At 35.5% G+C, this 27,898-nt stretch overlaps 1 protein-coding gene across 3 annotated transcripts in view; it reads left to right on the forward strand.

The window, feature by feature from the left end:
* ANK2 (ankyrin 2, neuronal) overlaps window positions 1–27,898 on the forward strand; it is a 583,270-nt gene that overhangs the window by 511,901 nt on the left and 43,471 nt on the right. For 2 of the 3 annotated variants that reach the window (XM_011948368.1, XM_011948366.1), the window contains exons 25-32: window positions 5,149–5,251; window positions 5,960–6,063; window positions 17,692–17,916; window positions 19,425–19,523; window positions 20,506–20,660; window positions 22,957–23,168; window positions 23,697–23,901; window positions 26,088–26,184. In XM_011948368.1, coding sequence (XP_011803758.1) covers window positions 5,149–5,251; window positions 5,960–6,063; window positions 17,692–17,916; window positions 19,425–19,523; window positions 20,506–20,660; window positions 22,957–23,168; window positions 23,697–23,901; window positions 26,088–26,184 — 1,200 coding nt within the window. Of the gene's footprint in view, window positions 1–5,148; window positions 5,252–5,959; window positions 6,064–11,196; window positions 11,233–17,691; window positions 17,917–19,424; window positions 19,524–20,505; window positions 20,661–22,956; window positions 23,169–23,696; window positions 23,902–26,087; window positions 26,185–27,898 lie in introns of all 3 variants that reach the window. The other variant, XM_011948367.1, reaches the window with a different exon arrangement.

Genomic DNA, 27,898 nt, shown 5'->3' on the forward strand with positions numbered 1-27,898 from the left:
ATATATCACTTGGTCTCCTTCTTTCTCTTCTTATCCCTCTGTATTTCTTTCCTGTTGGGGTTTTAGGAAAGATAAAAAAAAAAAAAAAAAAAAAAAAAGAGTAAGTTTGTCCATGTAGTGTAATGTGTTCTGCTAATAATCTCAGGTTTATAGTTTTAAAGTTGGTACTATTGTAAGCTATTTTATGAATATCCAGCATAGAGTCTAAGAAATAAATACCTTAAAGAGTAATGAAGTCTAAGTGCATAATTAGCAGAAACAAACTTTTCTTGGGCTTTTTCCTTGAGCACCAATGCCCCCTTCCACTATCTTTTTTTTTTTCTTTAGCAAGATAGGCTTGCTAACTTCATAGCCTAATGAGATGGGAGAGGACATAAGCTAGTGGTACACGTAGAGTGCCACTGAAGCCCTGAGGCTCTAGCTTCCTGGAGCAGATGAAACCAAACTGAGACCAAATGATGAGTAACAATGATGAGGAAAAGTGGGGAGAGCCTTTGAAGCCTTAACAAGGTCTTGAGCAAAGGCTCGCAGGGTGTATGAGAAAAAAGGGAGTGCAGTGTTGCTGGAGTGTAAGTGTGGAGGACGGGAATTGTATTTGCATAGCAGGTGGATCCTTCTGCCAGTGAGAAAGAGGATGAATGTTAAAGGAGAGTTTCAAAGGGCTAAACCTGGAGATTGCAACCATTCTGAGAAGCAATTGTGCTTGTATTAACTGCAGGTGTCATGAGAGGACTAGCACTCTAAACTTGGTGATAGTCATGGAGAGAATTTCAGAAATAAAAAATTTGAGAGTTTTTTGAGACATGTGTAGGAGGCAAAACTAGTCAGATTTCATGATGAATTTCATGAGTTAGGTGAAGAAGGGGAAGGAGATTAAATTGACTCCTTGGCTTCAATAACTCAGATAAAGGGTGCTCCCAGAAGGAGGAACCCCTCTGGAGTTCCATAAGCTGTCTTGATACATTGGTAGATTTGGACTTTATACTCTGAGATTCTTGAAAGATTTCAAATTTGAATAACGTATAATGTTTATGGCATTATACAAATTAATGATAATCTATGAATAGTCATATTACTGTCAACAATAAAGCTTCTTTTTTTTGCATGGTCTCCCTTATTAAGAATAAGTACTTGATTTGATCTGTTTTTCTTCTTTCAAAGTACTTAGGTTGAGGAAGAATTTAGAATAATACTTTCTATAAAACAGGATGGATGGCTTGAATGCTCCTACTTAAACTCAATACTTTTCAGCACATAAGGTCAGGGGACATGAAGCAAACAAGATATACTGTGTTCTCCAGGTCTCCACTTGCATTTCTAGATCACTAGATGTAGTCACCATTTCCAAAATAGAATTACAGGCAGCATCTCATTTTCATGGTCTTCTTCTTTTATTTTCAATTTTGCTTAGGCAATTCAATATAAGTTATCTTTTCTCAGTGACCATTTTTTCCTTTGCACTGTTTCTTTATTTGAATTGCTTTCACTAGCACCATGCCCAGGTAGGTATTAACAGAGCATGGAAACAAGCCCTTCCTAGATTTATCCACATTTCCCTGCTCACTGCTCAACCTGCGTGTGTGTGTTGCCAGGGGGTACTTATATTCTAGAATTATGGATTTATTCTAAAATAAATATTTTTATGTATTAAACTGAATAGCTAGCTGAGCTAGAAGAGTTGAATATATTACTAAAATGAAAATCTGTGACATGACCCAAGTATGGCTTTGTTTCAACAATCACAGCTACACCTATGGTTGATAACACATTAGCGCAGTTTCCCCCAAACAACCCCAATTAGCCTATGTGTAGTTGGAGAAGATAGAAAAAATATTCTGATGCCTAAAATATGCATAGATATGGAAGAATTCAAATACATACAATTTAATGTACAGTAAATACAAATACAACCAAGTTATGATTAGTTGGATTTTGTGTCTGTTTTATTGTAGCTTAGAAATTAAAAATGCTTTCCAAATTCAATGTAAAATACTAAATAACAATGAACCACAGAGGCTTCTTCATGTTTTAAAGCAAATTTATTGAAAATTGTGGATTTCTACTTGTTCAGTAAAGTTTGCCACTCCATTAATTGAATGTTTAATAAATACTACAGTTTACCAGGATAGTAATTATTATACTTTTCAATAAAATTACACTTTCATACCATCTATTGTGTGTCCATAAAGCAGTTGTACCATAGTAAAATAAAAAGTATAAATTAAGACCATAACAAAACCCCTAGCACATCCCCTAGTTGAACAGCAAGTAAAACTTTATACTTCTATGGCTATGTTATTATACATTTATTAACTGAATAGCAGAACCATTGACTTAATGAAAAATTGGCAACTGTATTGGAAAATGTTTAAACTTGTTTTTAATGTCTTAAATCAGAGTGAACAATTTCTGATCCAAGGGCTTAAATTATTCCAGACCTTTGTCATGCCAGTTATATTTTAGTGAGAATAATTCTTTAGTTATTATTATTTTAGAGAGAATAACTTCTCTGGTGTTGGAATAGTCCATCTTTATTTCATTTAAGTAGATTATATGACATCATTTTTTAGAAAGCAGTTAGAAATGATACACATTGATTAAACAACCAATTAGTGTTTCAGAAGGCGTAAGTAAGTAGAGGAAGCTAGAATACAATCCATAGAAAGGTAGAGACACTCCGATATATGGTTTTGACTTATTCATTGTTGTTCCCTCTCTCTGTCCAACTTTTCTCACTCTCTGTGTACATATCCTAATATCTTTCTCTCTCTAATCAATTTTTTGTAGTTATATATCACTTGGTCTCCTTCTTTCTCTTCTTATCCCTCTGTATTTCTTTCCTGTTGGGGTTTTAGGAAAGATAAAAAAAAAAAAAAAAAAAAAACACCAACACCTCTCTATTCCTCTCAGTACAAAACCAATTGAGAGATAGACTCAGGTATCAACTAAATGGATATCAGAATTTCACTTGTATGATTGATATACTGATTGCAAAGTGTGACTCTGTTTTCATAGCCCAGTGGGCTCTTTAATACCACATTCCTGAAATAGACAGAGTTGTCTACTTAGCCATAGTCACTCCTTGAGAACGGCAATTGAGACCTGATTCATTCTTTCAAAGTTTAGACCTTTGCAATCTGGCAGCCACGTCACAAGGTTTTATTTGAGGTACCATTATTTACCATTCAGTTTGTTCTCATTCAAGCTAAATTTTCATTTTCCCTTTGAGACTGGTGTTTCTGCTATTCCAGAAGACAGTTGAGCCCACAGACAAGCCATATTAGAAATAGAAGAGGTTGGCTCCTCTACTGTTTTCCCTTCCTTGGCCAAATTCAAAACAAAATAAAGGTGAATAGAATTTAAGAGTTGCTGATCTAGTGCCACCTGGTACAAAACACATCCAAGTGGATCTTGGCTATCTTTGTGATTTACAGCAGGAAAAAAAATTATCCATTCCACCAACTGAGACAAGCTTTTGCTGAGATTAACCCTTTTCCCAATAATCGAAACCCCCATCAAAAGCTAAATGTAAAACCATCTGTAATATAAGTAGCCTCCAAATGCTGGAGCTAAAACTCTTGATGAAATTTCTAAGGCTTTGTCAAGAGCCTCAATCTTCTCCAAGAGTCTACATAACATAAAATAGTTAATTCTCAAGTTATATTTAGATTTTGTTTTATTATAAACACAGATTTATATATGTGTAAACACAAGGATCAGACAACCAACTCTTTTTATTCATGTCATTTACCCTTTAAGACTTTTTTTTAGAATATACCTGCATGTAAAATAAGAAGGAGGAGGTCCTGGATTACTATGAATTACCTGCAAAGTGATGATTTCCTCAAAGACAATTGATGTGGTCTATATTGACACCTCGTAGATATGATAGTACATGGTTTACAAAATTAAATATACTTGCAAAATGACGATTGTTTATACTAACAAATATGCTAATTTAACATTTAGTCCATAATTCTACAGTGCTTCACTGGCCAAACACCTACTAGCTAAAAGTAAATGAAAGTTTGCTTTTATAAATATTGTGAAAGCTTGCGTATCTCTTTTTTTCCCTTATGGGCTTTGGGCTAATACTTTGAACACAGATCTTTAATACTTGAACTACAGTGTATAAAATATAACTTTATTTAAGATATCAATCTATCATCTGATTTTACAAACTGATTTAAAAGGAATGAGATTGCATCTATGCAAGTGTCAAGTTTTACCTGTTACATTTGAGTATGTAATTTAGAACTTTGAAATCTAGATTTTTCAAAAATATAATGCATGGTTTATCAAGGCCTAAATCCCATTTTGAAGCCAAACCTCATTTTTGGTCAGTGGCCATTGGCAATTTGTCTTTGTGCTGGCAGGTGTGTCTGTGTTCTGGGCTGGAGCTTAGAAACGGTTTCTTGTGCTCATGCATCTCATCACCACGGCAACCAACACTCTGGTGCCTCACTCACCACACACAGGACATGCAAAGGGGACAGTGCTCTAGTTTGAAATAATAGCGTTGTTGGAGTCACCAGAGACAAACAAGAGGAACTCCACTTCCGCAGGAAGCATGCATCTGGCCACAGTTCATTTCACTCTGTACCTTCCAGGGGAATGCACCAACATTCAGTCATTCACAGTTTAGAGAGGAGGAGAAAGAGGCATGGAGAGAGAATGGAAAATAATGAGCAAAAATGAAACTGGGCTTTCATTTTGTTCTTCTCTCTGAGGGCTGTCTACTTTCCTCCTACTATTTTTCTTAGTTGCAGGGAGATTAACATTTAACACAGATTTAAGCAATCTATCCTGGAATTATTTCCTGTGTGAATTTCTTGTACTGGCAGCAATAAACTACAATTGCTGGTTTCAAACGTTTCTGGGAAGAAAATGAATCAGATTAGGAGTATCAAATTTTAACTTCTGGATTCCCTTGTGCTCTTGCCATTGAGTGGTAGGAGTCTGTCAAAGGATGTGTTAGTTCAGCTGCTGGACAAAAAGGTAGGACAACACAGAGACTTGTGTCCCCCTGGAAGTCGCGCTGTTAGCTAATAGCACGCTTTTTTCACTCTCCTGCTCGGCTCATCATTTTGTCATCCCAACCCTTCTACCGCTGTTGGTATATGCCATGGCCTCCTGCCAACCTACCAGCCTTCGATCCTTCAGTTCCGACAGGTCTCACACTCTGAGCCATGCCTCCTACCTGAGGGACAGTGCCGTGATGGATGACTCAGTTGTGATTCCCAGTCACCAGGTATGTGACATTTTGCCTTCACGTCTTTGCTTTCTGGAGAGCTTTTCAACATTATTGGATGCTAGAAATGGCCTGAGAAAGTGTTTAATCCCCCCAAAATCATTCTTATTTCAGTTGACAAGCTAGCATAAGAGATTTGAGGGTTTTCCTAAAACATGAAAAATGTTCACTAGCTTTTTTCAATGAGCAGTGTTTTTCTGAAAAAGCATACTGCTTATTTCTTCAGCTAGACTGAATTCTTCTGTGGAGATTATATATGAACATTATATTTTAAAAATAAAATCTCCATTAAAGGAAAAAATGAGATAGGATGCATTTAAGGTATAAGATGAATGGTAAATGTTAAGTTATATCTTTCAATATTTAAAATTGTTAGCTATGAGAAAGGCTTAAAGTTTATTCTGGAATATTTTAATTTTAGTTATGATTTTATCACTTTTGGTGGATTGGGTATAGGGAAATAGATGGATACCTACTCTCTTCAAAGACAATTATGTGAATGTAATCTTATATAATCTATTTAAATAATGTAGTTTAAAAGAGAATGCATTTTAAAAGATTCATTGTAAATACATTGGTTTTTTATTTTTAAGTGGAAGTTTTTCTAGGTTATACCACTTTCCAGTGATGCCACTTTTTGTATTTCGTTATATTTTACTTTAATTGAAGCAAAGTGTTTTTATTCAATCCAGTGTTCTTTGTGTTTAGGTGTCAACTCTAGCCAAGGAGGCAGAAAGGAATTCTTATCGCCTAAGCTGGGGCACTGAGAACTTAGACAACGTGGCTCTTTCTTCCAGTCCTATTCATTCAGGGTGAGTAAATCAATATTATGTATCCTGATCAAGAGGTAAAAAGAGATGGGAGTGAAAATAACAGCTTTGTCCAGTAGCTGTAGCTGGTGGCTAGCTTTACAGTGGAGGTGCCCTTTGTTTAAACTTGTAAATAACATTGCTTTATCCACCATGGACTCTATATCTACACCAACAAACCAGCAAAAAAGATTGAATTCAGCATTAAAAAAAAACTGACTATTGTTTTAGAACAACTAGTAGAATTGCATCAAAGAGCTTGCTACCTAACTGGAATATACTGGTGGCCTTCCTACTATTCACATACTGTCTTTAAGACATCTTAAAAAGAGGGGCAGAATCATTTGATTTCTAGAAAGTTTCTATTTATTAGGATTAACTGATTAGTTCAATGAAATAAATGCCTTTCTCAGATACTAATGCATTTAAAATAATGTGACAGAAGCTTGAATCACACAAATATAAGGAGGAGTTTATATATTGTTTGAAGTAGGGATATAAACATAAAGGGAATTTGAATGCAACCAGTCAGGTTCTCAGTTATCTTTTTAAAGTCAGTCAGAGAGTATACACACCACTGTTGAAGCAATGCTGCCTGTTTTTATTAACTCATTAAAAAATAGGAGTTTGAGTCATACTTTCAAACATACTTAAAATTGTTCTTAAGGTGTTCAATTATGTGGAATATAAATTCCTTAAGGAGTTTTAAATTGTAACACTCTTCCAATTTCTTCCTTACATATTAGTAGTTGGCAATAATATAGTAATATCATAATTATATGTAAAATTTCTATTTTTATTTAATTATTTTTAAGCCATATTTATATTCTATATATCAAAATGCAATATTTTGGTTTGAATTATTATCCTCAAATCCTTATCCATAAATCCCAGAACTATTTTGAAAAGTAGATTCTTTCTTATTTTTATTATTCTAAAATATTCTTTATTCAGGAAAGAGTTCCAAGATATTTTAGTTAAAAATTTTAGACTTCTTCAGCTAATCGTATACTAAGTAAAGGTTCATACAATAACATCAGTTATATAGTTACTGAAAACAATCCTAATACTCTTTTCCTTATTAAATAAGTAGAGACTAGTTCCTGATACAAGATTTATTCATGAGAATAAAAAACAAATTATGTTTCATTCAAATTTACTTACTTTTTTTTTTTTTTAAAAAAGTTATAAGTTACTCAAAACATACAACATTACATTCTGCTAATGAACTTCTTCACAGTGGTGAGTAAGAAGGAAAAGAGACCTGGATGTAGAGTATTGTAGGATCATAGATAAGAATCTAGAAATCATAATGAGGTTTTTAAAGCTCATATGCAGCCTACGAAGTGATGAGATGGTTTTAGGTAAAATTTAATTGACTAATAATAACTGAATTTACAAAAGAATCAGTGCATGGCCATACTTCAGTTTTCAAAATAAATCATTTATATTTTGAAAAAGGAACTTTTAAAAGAAGTTCTTTCATTACTGAAGGGTAGTAAAATAGTCTAAGTACCTCAATTACAGCCCAATTGTGTACAACTAGATACACCTATAAGTAATTATGGTGCATTACTTATGATGAACCAACAGCATCCAGTAGTTAAAGATTATGTGTTAAGATAAAGATCTTTAAATCCATAGTCTTTAATAAACCAGTTTTCCTATGAATCTCAAGCATTTAATACTGACTCTGGATAACTCTCAATTTTTGCTGCGCATTAGAATCATCTAGGAGCTTTAAAAAATACTAGTGCCGGCCAGGCGCAGTGGCTCACACCTATAGTCCCAGCACTCTGGGAGGCCGAGGTGGACGGATCATGAGGTCAGGGGTTTGAGACCAACCTGAACAACATGGTGAAACCCCATCTCTACTAAAAATACAAAAAGTAGCCGCGCGTGGTGATGCACGCCTGTAATCCCAGCTACTCAGGAGGGTGTGGCAGGAGAATCACTCGAACCCGGGAGGCGATGGTTACAGTGAGCCTAGACTGCACCACTGGACTCCAGCCTGGGTGACAGAGTGAGACTCCATCTCCAAAAAAAAAAAAAACAAAAAAACAAAAAAACAAAACTAGTGCCCAGGCCTCAACCCAGACCAATTCTTTGGAGGCCTGGCATTGATGCTTTCTACAAGCGCCAATAGTACAGATGTTTTATATAAACTGTTAGGAAAAACTTTGCTCAATAAGGCTTTGAGTATTAGAGAGACCTGGTTAATTAAGGTATACCTGCTTCTCTCAAATGTTCTTTATTTCTTCTATGTACTTATGTATTCATTCTTCACACATTTGTGTAATTCTGCAAAGTACCTGACATTGTGCCAGGTACTAAGAAAAAAGCTAAGTAACACCTAGCCCCTGCCTTTAGGAAACACACTATATGTTGTTATTTAAAGTTAGAAGACACTTAATCTGTAAAGAGAGAGAAACATGGTGGTTAATAGTGTGCTTTGGAGTCAGACCTATCAGAATTAAATCCTGTCACTGACACTCATATGTGACATCAGGCACAAGTTATATAAAAATCTCTGAATTTCAGTTTCCATATCTATAAGATGAGTGTTACATTATTGATTGCATAGGGGAGCTTTAATAACTAAATGCTTTTTAAATAATTAGCACTTTGCCCGGAAATAATAAGTGCTCAGTAGATTATAGCTATTAGTATTGTGTACAATCCCCATACACATGTTCCAGATCTTTCACAAATTGCAAATCAGTTGAGCAAAATGTATTATGACTCCTTTAAATGGCAGCATCAATGTGGTTCAATTCACAATAGTAATGTTTGACTTACTGTTATTTTTAATCAGGTAAATTATTCTCTATTAGTGTCTCTCTCCAGTGTTTGAACAAACACAATGCATTTGATGACTCTAACAGAATGGGTTATTACTATTGAAAGCTCAATGATTCTGAGTGTCCTGGTATTTGAAAGCTACCACAATATTAATGTATATGAGTAACACTCATCATACCATGTCATGCGGCAAGACGTGTTTGTAATTTTATTCATTATACACCAGGTTCCTAAATAGTAGCTTTCATTTATTTTTTGAAAAACTTAGTTTCTCTTTAATTAATTGGGCGGATTCGTAAGCCACTGCAAGATCTACCCAAAATATAAGGAAAAAAAAAAAAAAGGAGACGAAGTCTTACGCCGTCACCCAGACTGGAGTGCGGTGGCACAATCTTGGCTCACTGCAACCTCCACCTCCCAGTTCAAGTGGTTCTCCTGCCTCAGCCTCCCGAATAGCTGGTACTATAGGCGTGCACCACCATGCCCAGCTACTTTTTTGTATTTTTGGTAGAGACAGCGTTCACCATGTTAGCCAGGCTGATCTGGAACACTTGACCTCAGGTGATTCACCTGCCTTGGCATCACAAAGTGTTGGGATTACAGGCATGAACCCCCGTGCCCAGCCAAAACACAGATATTTTGATAGAGGTGATAATAAAGTTAACTTTTTATGCACATGCCACTGATTTGTACATATAATGTTCTCTTAAACTTAATGAAGGGATTTTACATTAATAGAAGACACCGTTTCTACCAACAAGCATTATTGGTGATTTTATTTTACCTCTACTTTATGTTTCCAGTGATGAATGTTCATGACTAGAGAACAATAGGTATCAGCGATTAAAAAATCAGTATCAGTGTTAAAAAACCTGTTCTGCTCAATACACACAGCACATACCTGACAAAAGAAAGACTAATATTTGCTGTTTATTTTAAAGTGTTGTCTTCACATTTGCAATGACTCTGATCAACAGTTATTTCTAGTATCCTAGTCATGATCATAACAACATAATCTTGGGCAAGAATTTTAATTTTACAATTCTTCTTCATTTCATAAGTGCATAAGGAATTAGAAGATGTAAGGCACAATTCTTAGCAGTAGCTAGCTTTGTAAGTCTTCTTAAATATTGTTATTCCAAAGGACTTTAGTTTTTGTAGTCTTTTAATTACAGTCAAATGCCAACAATTAAATGTCAATTCATTAAAATGTCCTACTAGTCTTACATTAACTTGAGGTCTATAAGGTGGTCTTTTAAAGAATTTCTTTTCATAAAAACATGTTGAAGGCAATTTTGTTGTTTACCTAAAATTGCTCCAAAAATACAGTATATTTTTAAAATCATCTTGAAGATATTCTCTCAAATAATGGGATATTTGAAATGCAAGGAAGTCAAGGCTCTCACTTGACAATATTAATGTTTATCTAATATGTACGGCAGTTAAGTTAGTTATTCATGTATTTTACAACACCCTAGGGGTTTTCCTTAGATACATGAAGGTAAATTCTTTTAGATGAAGAAAGTTTTCTCATAATAAGTAGCAAAACAAGTGTTTAGTAGGGTTGGATTTCTGGTCCATTAAGCATGTATACTTTTGTATGTCATTAGAATTGAAAACACAAGAGAATCTTGTGAAAGCTTATGGAGGGTTTTACGGAAGAACAGACTCATAGGTAGAAAAGGAGTGAAAGGTAGAACTATAATATGGGATTAGACATTATGACCAATGAAGAGGACAGCAATCTCTAAAGCAGGACGTAAAGTATTGACAGAAGCACCAAGACTTTGTTTGCATAGTTTTTTTTTTGCTATACTCTAGTAGGTAATTGATATTACCTACCTGCCTTATGGTTTATGCTACTGTTTGTTGTTGATCTATGCTTTAAATTGTACCTTTTCTTTTTGCATTTCTTCTGTGATAGCCCAAAAAGTTATTATCATTATTTTTAAAGTATTAAATGTATAAAACAGAAACTTTTGCATCAAAACTATATTCATCAAATCAAAGACTTTATGTTTTTCATCATAATAACCCTTGATGTTTCTGTAGCTTCTTGGACACTCAGACTTTGTTAAACGCCCTCACAAGCCAATGTTGACCAAGGTTACAAACCCATATCCAGTGATTTTATAACATCCCCAGTTCCCTAAACTGGGAGTTGCCACAAAGCCCCCCATACCTTGCTCTTCTTGAGCTATATCTCCTTTGGATTTCCATTTGTTTTCAATGAATACCGTATTGGTGTATAAATGATAAATCAATTCTGATTTCGTTCCTTATATTTCACTTTATCCGTTCCTTCTCTGTGCTAAAGTATCTATTCTGTTGCAGCCGTGCCTCTCCATGTCTTGATCGTGACAACAGCAGGTGAACTACTGCATAATTCTTTCTCTGAACATGTTGCCTATTCCTCTCCCCCTTTTGCCATCTCCTTCTACGTATTCCTTGCCTCAGGATGCTTTAGTGTGAAGATACCTAGCCAAAGAGATACAAAGATTGATGTTCTCCAAATTGTGGCTATTGCTGAATTCTCCTTTCTCTGTGATGAAGAGAAGGTGGTATTTTTAATTTCAGTGGAGATAAAGTGAGGCTGTTCCAGACTTTCTGTGGACTGCCTGTCTTGGTCATGGGTCTCCACATCTCCAGCTTCTTTTGTGAGAAAAAGTGCTACATAGAGATGAAAAATGTTGTTCCCCACAATTATGCAAATTGGTTGAGCTATTTTAAGGTTTTATTAAAGGTTATGATTTTAAGTGGCACTTAGCAGAGGGTTTTTTTTGTTGTTCTGGGTTTTATTTTAAGTACCATATTCTAGGTGAGACAAAGGCTGAAAGTGTATTAATAGTGCATTTCCTTTCTAGTACTGCTATAAATGCAACCTTTTGATATTTTAGAAATTGTAATGCAGAATGACTCTAGTCAGTGTTCTGAAGATACCCATTATTCTGTTATTTATTTAAAGTTATTTTTAAAGGTTCTTATTAGACTGCTAATTATAGTATTTTTATTATACAGTCATCCATTATGGTACTACAAATTATCAGTCTATAAAAAATACAGTTTTATATTTTTATTTTTGAAAACTTTTATATACATCCTTATACTTTTTCTCAAATGCACGCTATTGTCTTTCCATACATGAACACAGTGGTTGATAAATAATTATTTGGTGATTTTAACAAATTTGAACCACTTTTTTCAAGCCATATCCAAGCAATTTTTAAGTTTATAGAATTTGGAGGATTAGGAAGGAATCAGGGGAATTACAGAGGGGAAAGAGCTCATGCTATGGTTTTTCTCACAGTACCTCAGAAATCAGATTTAATCTGAGGCCCTCTTGCTATGTATATGAGGATCACTGAAGCACTCTGATGATTTTTTTTTCCTGTTCTTTCAACTAACTCTGAATGCTGCAATTTCCTCCCCATTCCCATCCCATGGTCCTCAATGAATTAAAAATAAAACTAAAGGAGTAGTAACTTTGGGAGTGGAGGATGTAGTCCTCAAAAGACTGGATCATGGTTTTCTGCTGCCTCCTCTGAAGCATGTACTGTTTAGCTAATCAAATTGTGTATTTGTAGGCAAGTCATCTGCATAATAATGGTTGCTTTCACTTTTATTCCTTTTAAATTGTGATAACATTGTATCTCACAATTTAGAAAATTTTTAAGAGTTTCTACTTTGCATGATTGCTGAATTTCATTTGGAGAGTAAGAGATGCAATCAAAGCTGAGTGTTACATGATATTTTTTATATGCACAGTCTTAAGTCAATGTTTAGTGCAGTGTGTATACGCATTTTCTGCAAAACAGCTGTTTTAACCATAAAGCAAAAATAATATATATTTCCTGAAGTGAAAGGAGTTTATTTTCCAATTAGGAATTCTTTCAGAGCATCTGAAGTGAAAGATTTAAGTAGGTTTCCTAACCTAGTTAACAGTAAACTGTGCATATAATTTCAATACTGGAAGGCAACTTGGAGTCTATTTAGTAGAAGTCTCCCATTTTATGGATAAGAAAACTGAAACCAAAAGACGTTAGTGACTTACCTGAGGTTACAACATTAATTCAAGATAGAGATGTATCTAGACCCAGGGAAGATCATGGTACTTGTTGCATTCTCCTGTGCTTCATGATAATAGTATTTTTATATCTTATTTAAGTAAACTTCATAAACGAATACAAACTTCATCATCATATTAAACTAATAAGCATAGTTCCAGGCTCATTGTAGGTACTCAATAAAGGTTAGTTTCCCCATTTATTTTTCAAGTGGTATATTGTATTATTTTAAAGATATTTAAAATACATAAAATCCTATAAGTGTAGAGAAAGGAAAATGATAGGAACAAGCATTTGTTGAATTCTGTATGCTTTACCCACACAAGATTTCTCACCATAACCTTAAGTGGTAACAGGATTATTTTTCATTGCCAGGTGAGGCTTCAATCTTAAAGCTCATAGATGACAGGCAGAACCATCGATCCCTATTACCACCTCCTCTAAACATATTTAATTATATGTTTTTACTTCAATTATTTTCATCTCCAAATGTTTATAGGGATTATGTTGTCCCATTTTTAATCTCCTGCAAACATGAGAAAAATCATATTGATTCAGTCAACTCTAGTATGTGAACGACGCATCTCGCAACTCACACCTTCTAACCTTTCTCATTTTCCTGTGGCACATAAAAGTACGTTTGCTTACAGTTTGTTTTTTGCTTATTTGCAGTTGTGTTTTACGTGGTAGAATACCTGTCTCCTAACTCTACTACCTGTCCAAATAGTGGTGCTTTTGAGTATTCTGATATTTTTAATGAAAATGCTCAGATGCTTACCTAATTTTATATTATCAACTATTGGGATTAACTGATAAGTATACTGACTATTGTCAATAGACTTTTCATCAGCACCTAGCTATAAACTTGAGTTATTTTTCCTATTCCTTCTTATTTAAAGAAAAGACTTCTTTTATTATGCAATTCTGTAAATTTAGCATTTTTCTCAGTTGTTTGGCAATTGCATTATTTGAGTCTAATTTGTTTAGAGTATTTTCATGCTAGATTTTATCAACAACAGTTTTACTCATTTTGGCTATTAATATTTAGCTTTCTCATATCTTCCAATATTTTAATTTCTTTCTTGATATCTTTCTGTTTTACTTTCTTCTCTCTCTTCCCTTTCTCTTCTAAAGAAAATTTCCTCACTACAGCTTGGTGGGTTTTTTTTGGTTTGTGTCTCTTCCTTTAGTTACTTGATAAAAACATGAAGGCTTGTTTTCTTTAAAAATTTAATTTAGGCTGGGCCTGGTGGCTCATACCTGTAATCTCAGCACTTTGGAAGTCCAAGGCAGGTGGATTGCTTGAGCCTAGGAGTTCAAAACCAGCCTGAGCAACATAGGGAGACCCCATCTCTGAAAACAAACAAACAAACATTAGCCAGGTGCAGTGATGCTGCCTGTATTCCCAGCTACTCGGGAGGCTGACATGGGAGAATCGCTTGAGCCCCGAAGATCGAGATTACAGTGTGCTATGATAACACCACTACACTCTAGCCTGGGTAATAGAGTGAGACCCTATCTCAACGAAAACAAAAATTGTTTTTTCTCTGAATTATGTATATTGGCACCTTAATTTTTCCAATTTGCTTTGGATTTTTGTGCAATACTTAAATATCACTTTTCAGATTTACAATGACACAGAGATACTTACAGGTAAATTTATCTGCTTGCAGCTTCAGGCTTTAAGTGCTTTTATTTTGATTTTCCCATTTTTGGTCTTTCTTCATATGATTTTCACTTCTATTAAAATGGTTTATTTTGTTAAATTCAAACTTCTGGTTTTTGCTTACTCTCATTTTCTACCAGTCCTCTATCAAAGGAAATCAATTTATTAGGTCTCTCTCTATATATTAGAGCAGGAATAAGCCTGTAGAAGAATATTTAACATTAAGGATAGTCATTCCCAACTGCTTTCCTACATCTGAATATAGTGATTCGAATGAATTCTGACTGCTCTGATTGTCCAGAGGGACTAAAGAATTAAATTTTCTCCTATGTTAGCCTTAGATATAAATATATACAGCTCCTCACATCTTGCCCTTTTCACTGTGTTGTACATTCGCTTATTCAACAGTTATTTATTGACTGCCTGCTAAGTGCTCCATCCACACTGTGCCAGGCTCTAGAGGACACAGGAAGAAATATGGAGAACATGCTCACTGTTATTATGGCACTTTTATGGCTCCTATGTGTGGACTTAGTCATTTCTCAGTGGCCAGGAAAGTAAGCAGTTCCAAGTAATGACAAAACCATCATGTGACATCTGGGACTTAGACCATAAACTTTTTGGCAGCAGCTGCTATGTCTTTACTTTCTGTATCCTCAGTTCTTAGCAGGGCACTTGACACTTAATAGGAGGTTAACAAATATTGCATGAAAAGGAGCATAGAAATGGAACTATAGAGCAAGTGAGAACAAAAAGAGGGTTTCAAGAGACACGGTCAATGACACAATCAGAGCAAGTAATCCAACTTGTAGTTACTTAAACATTGTTACAGTCAGGAACTTAGCTACTTCAATTCACTCTTTAGAGAATGGGCCACCAGAAGATACTCTACATGTTCTTTGATCCAGGCTCCATGTTATATAGGCCATAAGCCATCAATGGAGTAAGTGTAGTGGAGAGGATATAGCACACAACATGAGTGTGGAAACGTCTTAAATGCCTTCAAAGGTATAAATAGTACTGAGGATTGATAACATTAAGCAGATGTATTATAATAATTACTTACTAGATTTGAGTTCCTGTCTGTGCACCAATGGAGGCAGTAACCAAAAGATGAAAAAAAAAAAAGGAAATATTAATCTTAATCATCAGTGAGTCAAAAATATTGCAATGAATTTGGAAGCAGCACTAGTTTAAACTTGTCACTTTTTGCTACTTTTTTGCAAAAACCAATCTAAGTATCCTACTCAAATAAGAACAATAAAATGGAAAGGAAAACTTTATATCTGTCTAGAAGTGTTACCAGTATTTTCATTCTTTTGAGCAACAAATAGTTCATTTAAAAGTCAAATGAAAAAGAAAATTTTAAAAAATTCATACTTGAAGACTAGTAATAAGAAAAGTGGCAAATATTTTCTCATTATGTTTTGGTAAAGACCAGAAACATCAACACTTCAGTACTGAACTGTTGATTGTACTTCCTAGTTTTTACTCCTTCCTGAAAACTTAAGCAGGCTAGGTATGAATGGAAGGTCTAGCCTGGCCCCTGCATGTGGGAAGGACTGTGCTGCCTCTTGTGGTCTCATCCTGCATGACGTGCTTCAGACAGGCACTCTGGGCTCCTTCGCACCCATTTTTATTACTAGCAACAGGATTTCTGTTTAATGGCATGTTTAATGAGTTGTGTGTTCTGCTTTGAAGAAGATGCTAAGATATTTTTCTTCATTTATCTAAAAAATAACATAAATGTTTTGTGTTTATATCCCATAACTTACTTTGATAAAATACCTTTCAAATGTTTTAAATGTTGTTATGGAGGCAATATCTAGGTGGGACAAATCCAGTTGGTTCTGTGCTGAGCAGATTATAAGCGGAGCCCTGATACACCTATATGTTGCTTTCCTCTTCCCATTTTGGTGTAAAGATCTTGCAAATGCAATGAAAATTTGAAAAGACACTAATGTAATTTGTGAAAGAGCATACACACAGTTTGTATGTCTTTGTATACGTGTACACAACACTTAGGTTGCCGTGCTGTTTAATTTTTGCTCCTTGACACAGTAAGTGCCTGGGAGACTTTAATGAGTGTTAATACTAACCAAATGACAAGCATTCAAATTAACCTGAATCAGGATCTGCTAAGACCATCCCAAAGGAAACAACTTCAAAGTTAAGACAAACCCATTCTCTTGGTACACTTAAACAAACCGAGTCGTCCTGGATTATAGTTCTCCTTTTTCATGAACAATTAGCCTAGAAGAAAAGGAGAAAAATTAATAGGGATGCTGTTAACATTTCTAAATTATTAGCTATAATTTTCATATTCAATTTATTACAGTTTGAGAAAAATCATGATACAGATGATATGGATATCCTCCATCTGCATGAGCCCAGGGTTTCCCACGCCTGAAATTTCACTTCAAAAATGGTGTATGGACGGGTCTACTTGTTCCCTATCCACCTGCTCTTCGTTTAAGTTAGAATGGTATGGCAGAGAGATTCCTACTCAATAAGTAAAAAAGTACATTTTAACCAGCAAATTGGTTCAATTCAAAACATTTAATTATTTTGCTTTTCTCCTCCTTTAGAATATAATCAGTTAAAAATCTACATCCTGGGTAAGATGATGTTGGAACAGGATGCAGAAAAACTGCAATTTGGTCTTTCCTCTCTGCTTTGTCCTTGTATTATTTCAACATGTAGACTTTTCAGGATATACACGTAAGGAAGCAGAAGTCTTTCCATTTATAACAAAAGGAAACTTGTCAATTGTTCTTTATGTAATTTCATTCCATTTTCCTTCAAAATCAATTAGGCTTATTTTTAATTTACAGTTTATATTGAATATCACCATTGTCAGCAAAAATTTGAATTCTTCTCTACAGATTAAAATAATATAAAAATTAGAATAACAAAAAAACAGAATTAAAGGCATTGGTATAAAATAAAATAACTTTTAAAAGCAAACATTTTACCACCATGCATTTAAATAAAAAAGAGAGATTTTGAGACAAAGCATTATGAAAAACAACTTGACAGAGCTTGTTCGTCTGCCCCCAATATTTCAAAACATATCTAATCTTCTATTTTAATTTTTAGTTTCCTGGTTAGTTTTATGGTGGATGCCCGAGGTGGTGCTATGCGAGGATGCAGACACAATGGGCTCCGGATCATTATTCCACCTCGGAAATGTACTGCTCCAACACGAGTCACCTGTCGACTGGTCAAGCGCCACAGACTGGCAACAATGCCTCCAATGGTGGAAGGAGAAGGCCTGGCCAGTCGCCTGATCGAAGTTGGACCTTCTGGTGCTCAGTTCCTTGGGTAAGGGTTTCTGATAAACCTCCCACTTAGTCACCGATGAGCTTGTGTCCTCTACATGAAATCACTAGGATGGAATGGAAAAAGGTACGTCAAACCATTTTGAAAGAGGATCGGCACCAGTGAAATTTTTAAAATTGGAAGTAGCACCTCAATGCTTGACTCCACTTACATGCCTCTTATTTTAAGGCATTAATGAGTTAAATATTCAGGTTGAATACCACTTCTTCTTTTTGGATGCAATAATAGCTGCCAGACCCCCAATGTGAATAACCAATATTTTAGCTGATGGTAGGTATTTTTTTTCTCATCTGAGAATTAAGAGGTAAAGTCACAAAGAAAAAATTCTGCTCTGTTCCAAACATAAATGTAAATTCTCATGTAGTTATGAAACAGAATCATTATCTTTACTTTGGAAAGCAATGTTGCCTTTACAGAATACCTACAAATTTAATCAATGTTTTTTTTTTTTTTTTTCAGCTATCAAAATTGCTACCTTGAGCCTTATCATTACATTGGCTATTTAGTCACAGTTTATATTAAGACAAATACATCAAGACTAACTTCCACCATGCTCATTTTGGCAATTTTGAGCAGCATTTAGCATTTCTTCTTTCTTCTGTTTGTTTGTACGGCTGCTGTTATATTAAGTGGCATTTCAATGTGCCAAGAAATGAATAGCTACAGCTGAAATTAACAAAAGGATGAAGTTTTGGTGGGGGACAAGTTTCAAAATATTTTGAAACAAATCAATTGTATTTAAGTCTTGGTGCTTGAAATACTGGGAGAAAATCCTAATAATCGTGAACTCTCTTACTTTGCCGATGTCATGCTGGGAAGAGGATTTCTTGCTTTAGAACTCAGGAAGTGTTCTAAAGCTTTGTAATTTGGACCAAACTATTAGCAGATTGCTCCAAATTATGTTCACACACCTGAAAAGGGGTGTGTTTATATTTCCCAATTATAGCAACCACCTCTCATGTTCTCCAATCAGACAGACCAGAGCTTTACAAGGAGCCTGTGAAGTTCTGGGTTGCATCAGAAAATGCCATTATGTTTGGAGTAATTCCCCAATGATTCTTTTCATATTCTGTGTCAGACCCTGTTCCCCTCATGCTCAGGTAGTTTAGGCTTTTTAATAATCTTCAGATCTGTTGGGAAATATTCATGAAAACATCTGGCCTCTGTACAAGGCAGAGTTTTCATCATATTCCCAACAGCTTGTCTTTCTTGTGGAGCATTTTTACCCCCTTTTTGACTAGTGCCCTGGCGGTGAACCTAATTAGGGACAGACCGGACAGCTAAGTGCTCTCCTTGCACAGACGCGCCTCCATTGCACACTCTGGGTCTCGGTTCCTTGCTCTTTGTGACCAATGGAGGGGGCAGAACCAAACGCAGTGTGAAACCAAAGTTCACCCTGTGGATCAGCTGGCGACGCTGGGGTTCTGTGGAAAACAATACCTGAAGCTTACCTATGTTCTTTCTTTCACTGCTGCTTTGGATGTACTCAGTAAACTTCACCTGCCAACGGCTCCTCCCCCACTTAATGAGGGAGAAAGTTTGGTCAGCCGCATTCTTCAGCTGGGGCCTCCTGGAACCAAATTCCTTGGGTAGGAGTGACTTAAAACAAATTGATGGCTGCTGGCCCCCCATTCTTCTCCTTCTTCTGCAATATGATTTCTCTTTTTTGTCATTGTGCCCATGACATGTCCCTCTCTATGATTTAAATTCTGTATAACCTATCTTTAGTGGACCATTCTGACCCTTGTGGTATGTGACTTTTATTTTTGAGTGATGTTTTTATATCTTTCCCCTTAAAGTGCTGTGACCTTCATTTTCGTTTAAGCATGAGATCTGCCTAGTTGTACTATGTGCTAGTTATGATGTTGTTATGATGAATTTGGAGTCTGTATCAAAGCAACCTGGACCCAAAAATCAAAACCCTCTATATATTTTGAGAACGAATGTGACCTAAAAATAATAGGGCAGTGCATGCTCTGGATCCTGAATATAATAGGCATTGGACACAATTGGGCTGTCTGCTGAGGGGCTCAATTAGGGCCATGCTGTGTACACATGCCTATTGTTTCCTTGAATGAAGAAAATATAAACAAAAACCATGAGTGCATGGCTCTTTAGTTCACAAGTAGTCAACTTTCTGACATCTCCTCATTTACGACACATCAAATTATGCAATGTGTGAGCCATTTTCCTCTTAAACCATTTCGTCATTTTGCACCTCGTCGAAAATGTTTTAGGAGATTGGCAGACATCATAGATGTGCATGTATGTTTCTTTTGGTTAAATGTGTTCTACTTACATTTATCAAAGGAGAAGTTCCAGAATGCCACATGCACTCACAGGTAAACATTATTTGGCTTAAGATAGCAGCATGTACCTGAGGATTGGTGCCCCCGAGGTGGAGTGCTACTGTGTGACCATCTGCTAGCCTGTGGGCTTCAGGGGATGGCCCACTATGTCCCTGTCCCCAGCAAAAGAAGAATTCCAGGTCACTTTGCAACAGAGTCGAGGTGCTTGTCTTGCTCTTGGTTAGCTCCTGTCCACACTGAATGTTCTGCATTGCTATGTCAGGCCTGTGATCGTGGAGATCCCTCACTTTGCGGCCCTTCGAGGAAAGGAAAGGGAACTGGTGGTCCTGCGCAGTGAGAATGGGGACAGCTGGAAAGAGCATTTCTGTGACTACACTGAAGATGAGTTGAATGAAATTCTTAACGGCATGGATGAAGGTACTTTCAGATGAAGCATTTTAAAAAAATCTAAACTGGAAGCATGAAAATGATTCATTTCTTTCTTATGACCTAGGGGTGTGTGTGTGTGTGTGTGTGTGTGTCCCTTGTGGTATTTTACTACAGCAGGTAATCTGCTTTGCTCCTGTAATGATAAGTTGGAATGCACAATACTTTTGCTTAATCTTACTCCTGTTACATTCAGGAAAATAGAAGCCTTTAAGATATCAAACATCTCATTAAAGAGATGCAGCATGCTTCCATTTTTAGTGTAAACTTGAGCCAAAAATGAGATAGAATAGATATTGTTGTTTCATAACTAAATGAACTGATACTAGATAATAAATCCATGATTTAAAAAAATGCCTAACTTGAAACATTAGATATTTAAGATACTGATAAACAGTGTTAGGCTATTCTGTTGGAAAACTTACATCTACCCATAACTAGTACGTTATAGAATAGTATAATTTTTAAACTTTCTATTATTAAGGGGGTAGGAAAATTAAGTTCATTCAATCTTCTACCTATAATTCAAGCAGGGAGTTAGCCAGGGTTGAACTGCATACACACACATACACATCTAGTTTAGGAACTTAGTTTTCCATTAGAACTTCAATCGCTGTAAATCTCAAATCTGTCTTGGGCTGTACAAGGTTGTAATAATTCAGTATGAAAAGAGGAAAACAGCTCTTATAGTTTGCACAGAGAAAAGGCCCTAGTCCTAATAGTAGAATTCACATTCAACTTTAAGTAACTACAGAAATAGGGCAAGTTCTCTGCTTGCATGCCAGGAACATACCCAGTTTTGTACAGAGCTAGACACTCAAGAGCAAGTATAGCTGTTTATCAAGTTCTTGAGTCTTCTGGCACTAGTTTCAGATATGGCTCATGGATAGGAAAGAGTAGCCTGACCATAGCTTCTTTACTATTTCTTTCTACATCCTACCAAGGTTTGAATAAGAATAGAGGCCCTTATCCAAGGGGTGGATGGAGGAAGAAATTACGCCCTCTAGATGTGTTAAGTCAGTATCTTCTAAGCAAAGTAAAAAGATCAGGGTTTTTATTAATAAAAATTGTTCCCTACAATATTTAGCTCCTTCTACTTCTTGGAACCATTCCTTTTGCTGACATTTAGGTTTCGGATATTTTCCTCTGGGATATTTACCTATCAATAACACTGTCAGTGAGCACTGGCATCGTGCCCTTGGATGGGGGCCCACTCTTTAACTTTATTTATTTTAAAGGAGCTTTCTACATGGGTATTAATAGAAAGTTAATAGATTAATTAATCTATTAACAGAAAGTTAAAGATTTGTGTATGTCTGGAAATTTTTAAAATAAATATAGGCTAGTATTTGCCAGTGCATCAGTCTTCAATCACGTGTAATCAGATCCTGGGACTTTTTACTTTTACTATCTAGCTATGCCCAATAGTCAAGAAAAACATAGTTGCTATTCCTGCCTCTATAATGAATTGTAAATGATTTCTAAAAATGAACAACTTTCCATCACCTGTTGAAATTCAGTGATCCACATAGTACAAATTTTCTACATTTACACTAGTTTGATTTTTTTTTTGTTTTGCCCTGAATATCTACACTAATGCAATTTATAAAGAGCCCATGATCCCATCCTCTTGATGTTAAATTATATATTTGAAAAGTTAATGGCATCAGGGGAATATTGAAACCCTGAATTCATAATCACTGATTTTTTTTAATATCCACAGTGAATATCTCAGACACAACCCTTCCACTGGAGTAAACACATAAACATAAATCTTACTCTTCCAAGATAGATTTTATTCCTGCACTATTCCCCTGAAAACCCAAAGGGCTATGTTACTTCTTAAAACCACAATAACTTGGCTTTGAGCTAACTTTGAAATTTGCAAAGAAAAGGAGTCCAGAAGCAACTTCCTCTCTATCACGTGAACCAGGAATAGAACAGGTTCATTTCATTCCGTATTTGCCCTCATGTCCCTCATTTCAAAGGTGGCCCTGCAATGCTGCACCTAGAACTAAATGTTTATCTTTCTCAGTGACCTGGAAAGTCCTGATTTTCACAAAGAAAGGAAACATGCAAGCTAAATACTGGCAGATCTTGAAATACTGCAATTTTTTGTTTTCTGGTGTTGTTAGGATAGCCTTGCTTTTTAAATTTTCCTGTTGTTTCAAAAAATGTGTTTTGCTGGCACTTCCGTTCGTTATTAACCACGTCAATGAGTTGGCTAGAATGCTGTCAGAAGGAAATCTTTGCTTTATGAATGAAGGTGGGTCATTTCTTGTCTCAGTACTGGATAGCCCAGAAGACCTAGAAAAGAAACGAATCTGCCGCATCATCACCCGAGACTTCCCACAGTACTTTGCAGTGGTGTCTCGTATCAAACAGGACAGCAATTTGATTGGCCCAGAAGGAGGTGTGCTGAGCAGCACAGTGGTGCCCCAGGTGCAAGCCGTCTTCCCAGAGGGGGCACTCACCAAGCGGATCCGCGTAGGCCTGCAGGTATGCCCATGTTAGAGGCAAATGATCCTAACAGGATTGTATTCTAATGATTAAAAATTAGCTTTGTCGGGGACTGTTATCCTTGATTTATAATCATACCAAAAAGGAAGGTAGTGTTACTAGTAGAGCTAAAGTCAAAATCCATGTTTATTGGTTACTAATCTATTTAAAAATTCAACTTATATTTGGACAATTAACCAAAATTAATCTCTAGCTATAAATGTTTTCTTCTTGTAAAGAAAAAAAGAAAAAAGAAAAGGAAAGAAATTAGCTTTTAAATGAGAAATAAATTGTTAAAGAATCAGATTATTCCTGGTAAGCAAGAGCTGCCATCAGAGATCGTGGATCTTAGAAAATTTTATATGAGTGCTTAGTAATAATACTGAACTTATGATTGCCATATTTGATGTCCATGAAGCTTATTTATAAGATTAAAAAAAAACACAATACTTTGGGTAAGAAATTTGAAATTAAATATAATGATTCATTCTTTATGTGTATATATATATATGTTTTTACTTTGAAAAGGCTCAACCTATGCACACTGAGCTGGTTAAGAAGATCCTAGGCAATAAAGCTACCTTCAGCCCTATAGTCACTTTGGAACCTAGAAGAAGAAAATTTCACAAACCAATTACCATGACCATTCCTGTCCCCAAAGCTTCAAGTGATGTCATGTTGAATGGTTTTGGGGGAGATGCACCAACCTTAAGATTACTATGCAGCATAACAGGTGAGTCACATATGACTGTGTTAGTAGAGAGTTCTGAAAAAAGAAACTTAGATTATTGTAAATATTAAATTACCTTTGTCATAAGATGTCTGCAGGGTCACATGCATTAATTCAGGGAATACATTTTAATTAACTAGGGAAATGAAGGGTGAAAGGAAACAACTATTATTTACTAAATAAAGTCTGTATGCCAAACTGTTAGATATTTATATGCGTTGTCATTCTAATTTCCACAATAACCCTGTGAGGAAACTTTAACCCCATTTTACTGAAAAGGAAACCATGGTTGAAAGAAGTTCTATAACTTGCACTATAAATATTTGGTGGTGTTGGGATTCGAAACCATACCCATATGTCTGCAAAGTTCAGGCTTCAAGTCTTCACTGAAGAGATCACTAAATCTGCTGGGGGGAAAAAAAAAAAGTGTCTTGAGTAATTATACCCAATAGTTCAAACCAAACTATTATGTTATGGAATTGGTTATGTCTTTATCATTGATCTATTGAACTAACTTTAGAAAAACAACTTAAAGATTTTCAATGATTAACCGATTTTTGGTCTTTTCAATTGGTGGTTGTGTGGTTGCTTTCAGACAGCTACCAAACTCTGTCCAAAGACACTCCTAGAATGTTGGTAGTCTCTTCATAACAATGCCACCACAAATAGTGAGAGGCAAAAAAAATCACATGAATAATGTGTTCTAGGGCTAAATAATTTAACTGATAATTTCTCTATTTATCAATAATTAATGGTGTTGATATTCAGTAAATATTAGTACTATTATTAGTAAGAAGAGAAATTGTCCCTGGATGTTTTGGTATTGTTAGAATTATATTTTTCATGTCTGTTTCATCTTGGCAGAATGTTCACCTTTATTTTGTTTTCTTTAATTCACCCTTCTTACTAATACGTTTCTTGTAGTTATGATAGAGAACCACGAGATTATTCCATAAGTTTAATAATAAGACAAAATTTTAAAATATATATACTATAATGAGTGGGAGGAAATCATATACTTCGCTTATGATCTCTTTCCCAATTGCTCAGTTTTGGTTATTACTATCATTTCTGGGTGTCTTTCCCATAATTCCTGCCCCATACATATATGGTTAACCTTCTATAATGTGCAATATAATGTCATGGATGTGAAACAGGTGAGGCAGAAGAATATCTGTGATATGCCCTGCCCTTATAGTGAGTATATAAAGACACTATAGGGGCCTAGACACCATCTACTCTATTTATTCCAGCCCAGTGTCTTTAGACAGATTCCTCATAAACATTTCTGAAATTTAATTAAAATTATTTTGAAAATTAACAAATAATTTAATGTATTAATTGTTTAAATACCTAGACATTTGAGTTTTTGTATTCTTCTGTGTCATATAGTTATGCTGAGTATGTATTTTAAAGGCCTACTGGAATAAACTTCCATAATCTTTCTTTGATAACTTGTTCTCTTCTTTAAGAAACTTTAGAGTCAAGACTTTCCTTCATTTCAAACATATATTCCTCTTACAGCCCTTTGAACTAAAATTTTGTCCTTATCTATGTGATCTTAATTTCTCAGTAGAAATGAAAGACAGGCAGTCACCATCAGCCTTCATGGTAATTTTTCAATGTAAAGGGGTCATCCTTTGACATTCATTTATTTTTTTCATTTACCTTGCAATATTTGTTGAGCTCTTACTATTTTACAAACTTTTTTGGCCAAACTTTTATTGCACATTGAGAGGAAATTTTTTGAAAACAATTGCTTAAAATATGAAGTTTGGGAACAAAAGAATATTTAGTTAGAATAGTTAAAATATTCACTATTTTAACAAAGTGTTCAGCTCCTTAGTTGGTCAAAGGATATTTTAAAATAATCAACTGTATACAATTCAAAATTATCTTCAGAGCCTAGCAATTATAATAGAAGCTTCAGAATGTCAGGCAGAGAACAGAAGGCTTAATAAACACTTATTTAAATAACTACCCTAAAGCTTAGTTTCTTGAGTGTTAGTCTGCTGTTTGTTTTCAATGTGTCATTTTTTAGCATGTAGGTTTTAATCATTTTGTTTTCAATGTGTCATTTTGAGGGGTTGGATTGGGCTGGTGAACACAGACAGAACCACAAAGACTTTATTTTAGAGTCTAGAGTCTGGAGTTTTGCCTGATTTTTTTCAACAATCGTATTATTTCAGGTGGAACCACTCCTGCTCAGTGGGAAGATATTACAGGAACTACGCCATTAACATTTGTCAATGAATGTGTTTCCTTTACAACAAACGTGTCTGCCAGGTATCGTTATATAGAACAGAAAAGCCCACTATGATATGTTCCCTTCCATAAAAACTGCCCTTTGTTTTGTTTTATTTTGTTTCTTTATTGTTGGAAAGTTATTTTTTCATTTGATTTTAAATATGGCCTGCCTTTGCTTTAATATTTTAAACTAGATCTGTCAGCAAATAGAACAGTGATAATGCAGTAACAAAGTACTACCAATCCGATTAAAAGGAGTGATTGTCTGCTTTGCCTGTATGATTCTTGGTCAGTAGCAGTTGCTGCTTTTTCTACTTCCAAAGTCCTTAGGAATGATAATTTCCTGTTGTCAGCAAAATAGCCTGAACTATTTTTCCAACAGAATCATAACAGCACAAATCTCACTATGGTTTCTCTAAAAGGCTTAGAGGCTTCAGTGGCTCTTATACACATTTCTTATTTATGTATTATGCATCTTTAAAACGGTGAAGCAATCTAGTTTTATTGCTTATGCACACATTAACTCAATTGATTAAAGTTAATTCCCATTCGTTTGGTCTTTAATTGATTGATAAGCATTGTTACCGCTCTTTAACTTGACATTACAACAACTTTGTGACTTAAGTAGGGCAAGAGACGTTATGCCCATTTTACAGATGAGAAAACTGAAGTTAAGAGTAATTAAAATGTACATTCCTATTTGGGGTGAGGGAGAAAAGATAAAAGTGCACGAATAGTTAAGTAATGGCATAGCAATAGTTGGGTGTGGTGGCACATATTTATAGTTTCAGCCACCCAGAGACTCAACTATTGAGTCTACAGTTCTGTGTTTCGATGTGTTTTGCCAATTTAGCATCTATACTGTAATCCAGAAGATGATGTGTTCTGAATAAGAGGTATAGACCAGAGGGAGTAAAAGAATGAGAGAAGGGTGTTCAAATTGGGATAGCTAGAGAGGGTATCTGAGAAGAAGTGACTCGAGACGTGTTGGAACCTAATAGGCAGATAAAAGTGAAAAAAAGAATAACATGAGCAAAGATGCAAAGATAGAATGAGAAGGTGTAGTGAGGGATAGCAACAATTATCCATGTAGTCTATAATTCAAAAATAATGCTTGAGGCTGGGCCTGGTGGCTCATGCCTGTAATCCCAGCACTTTGGGAGGCCAAGGCAGGTGGATCGCTTGAGCCCAGGAATTCAAGACTAGCTTTGGCAACATAGTGAGACACAAAAAAGATACAAAAATTAGCTGAACATGGTGGCGCACACCTGTAGTCCCAGGAACCAGGGAAGCTGAGGTGGGCGGATCTCTTGAGCCCAGGGAGGTCAAGGCTGCAGTGAGCCATGATTGTATCACTGCACTCCAGTCTGGGTGACAGAGACGTTATCTCAAAACAAAAACAAAACAAAACAAAGCAAAGCAAAGCAAAACAAAACAAAACAACAAACAAACAAAATGTAGGACTATTGGTTGGCAACACTTTATAAAAGGTCTTACAGGGTAGATTAAGAAGGGATAAATCACCATAAATATATACAATTTTTATTTGGCAATTTAAAGATTACCAAAAGCCCCAGAACTACATGAAAATAAAAATACTATAAAAAAATAAGTCCAGGCACGGTGGCTCATGCCTGTAATCCCAGCACTTTGGGAGGCCGAGGCGGGTGGATCACAAGGTCAGGAGATCAAGACCATCCTGGCTAACACAGTGAAACCCCATCTCTACTAAAAATACAAAAAAGTTAGCCAG

This window comes from Colobus angolensis, unplaced genomic scaffold, assembly GCF_000951035.1.
Source record: "Colobus angolensis palliatus isolate OR3802 unplaced genomic scaffold, Cang.pa_1.0 Scaffold279, whole genome shotgun sequence".
NCBI lineage: Eukaryota > Metazoa > Chordata > Mammalia > Primates > Cercopithecidae > Colobus > Colobus angolensis.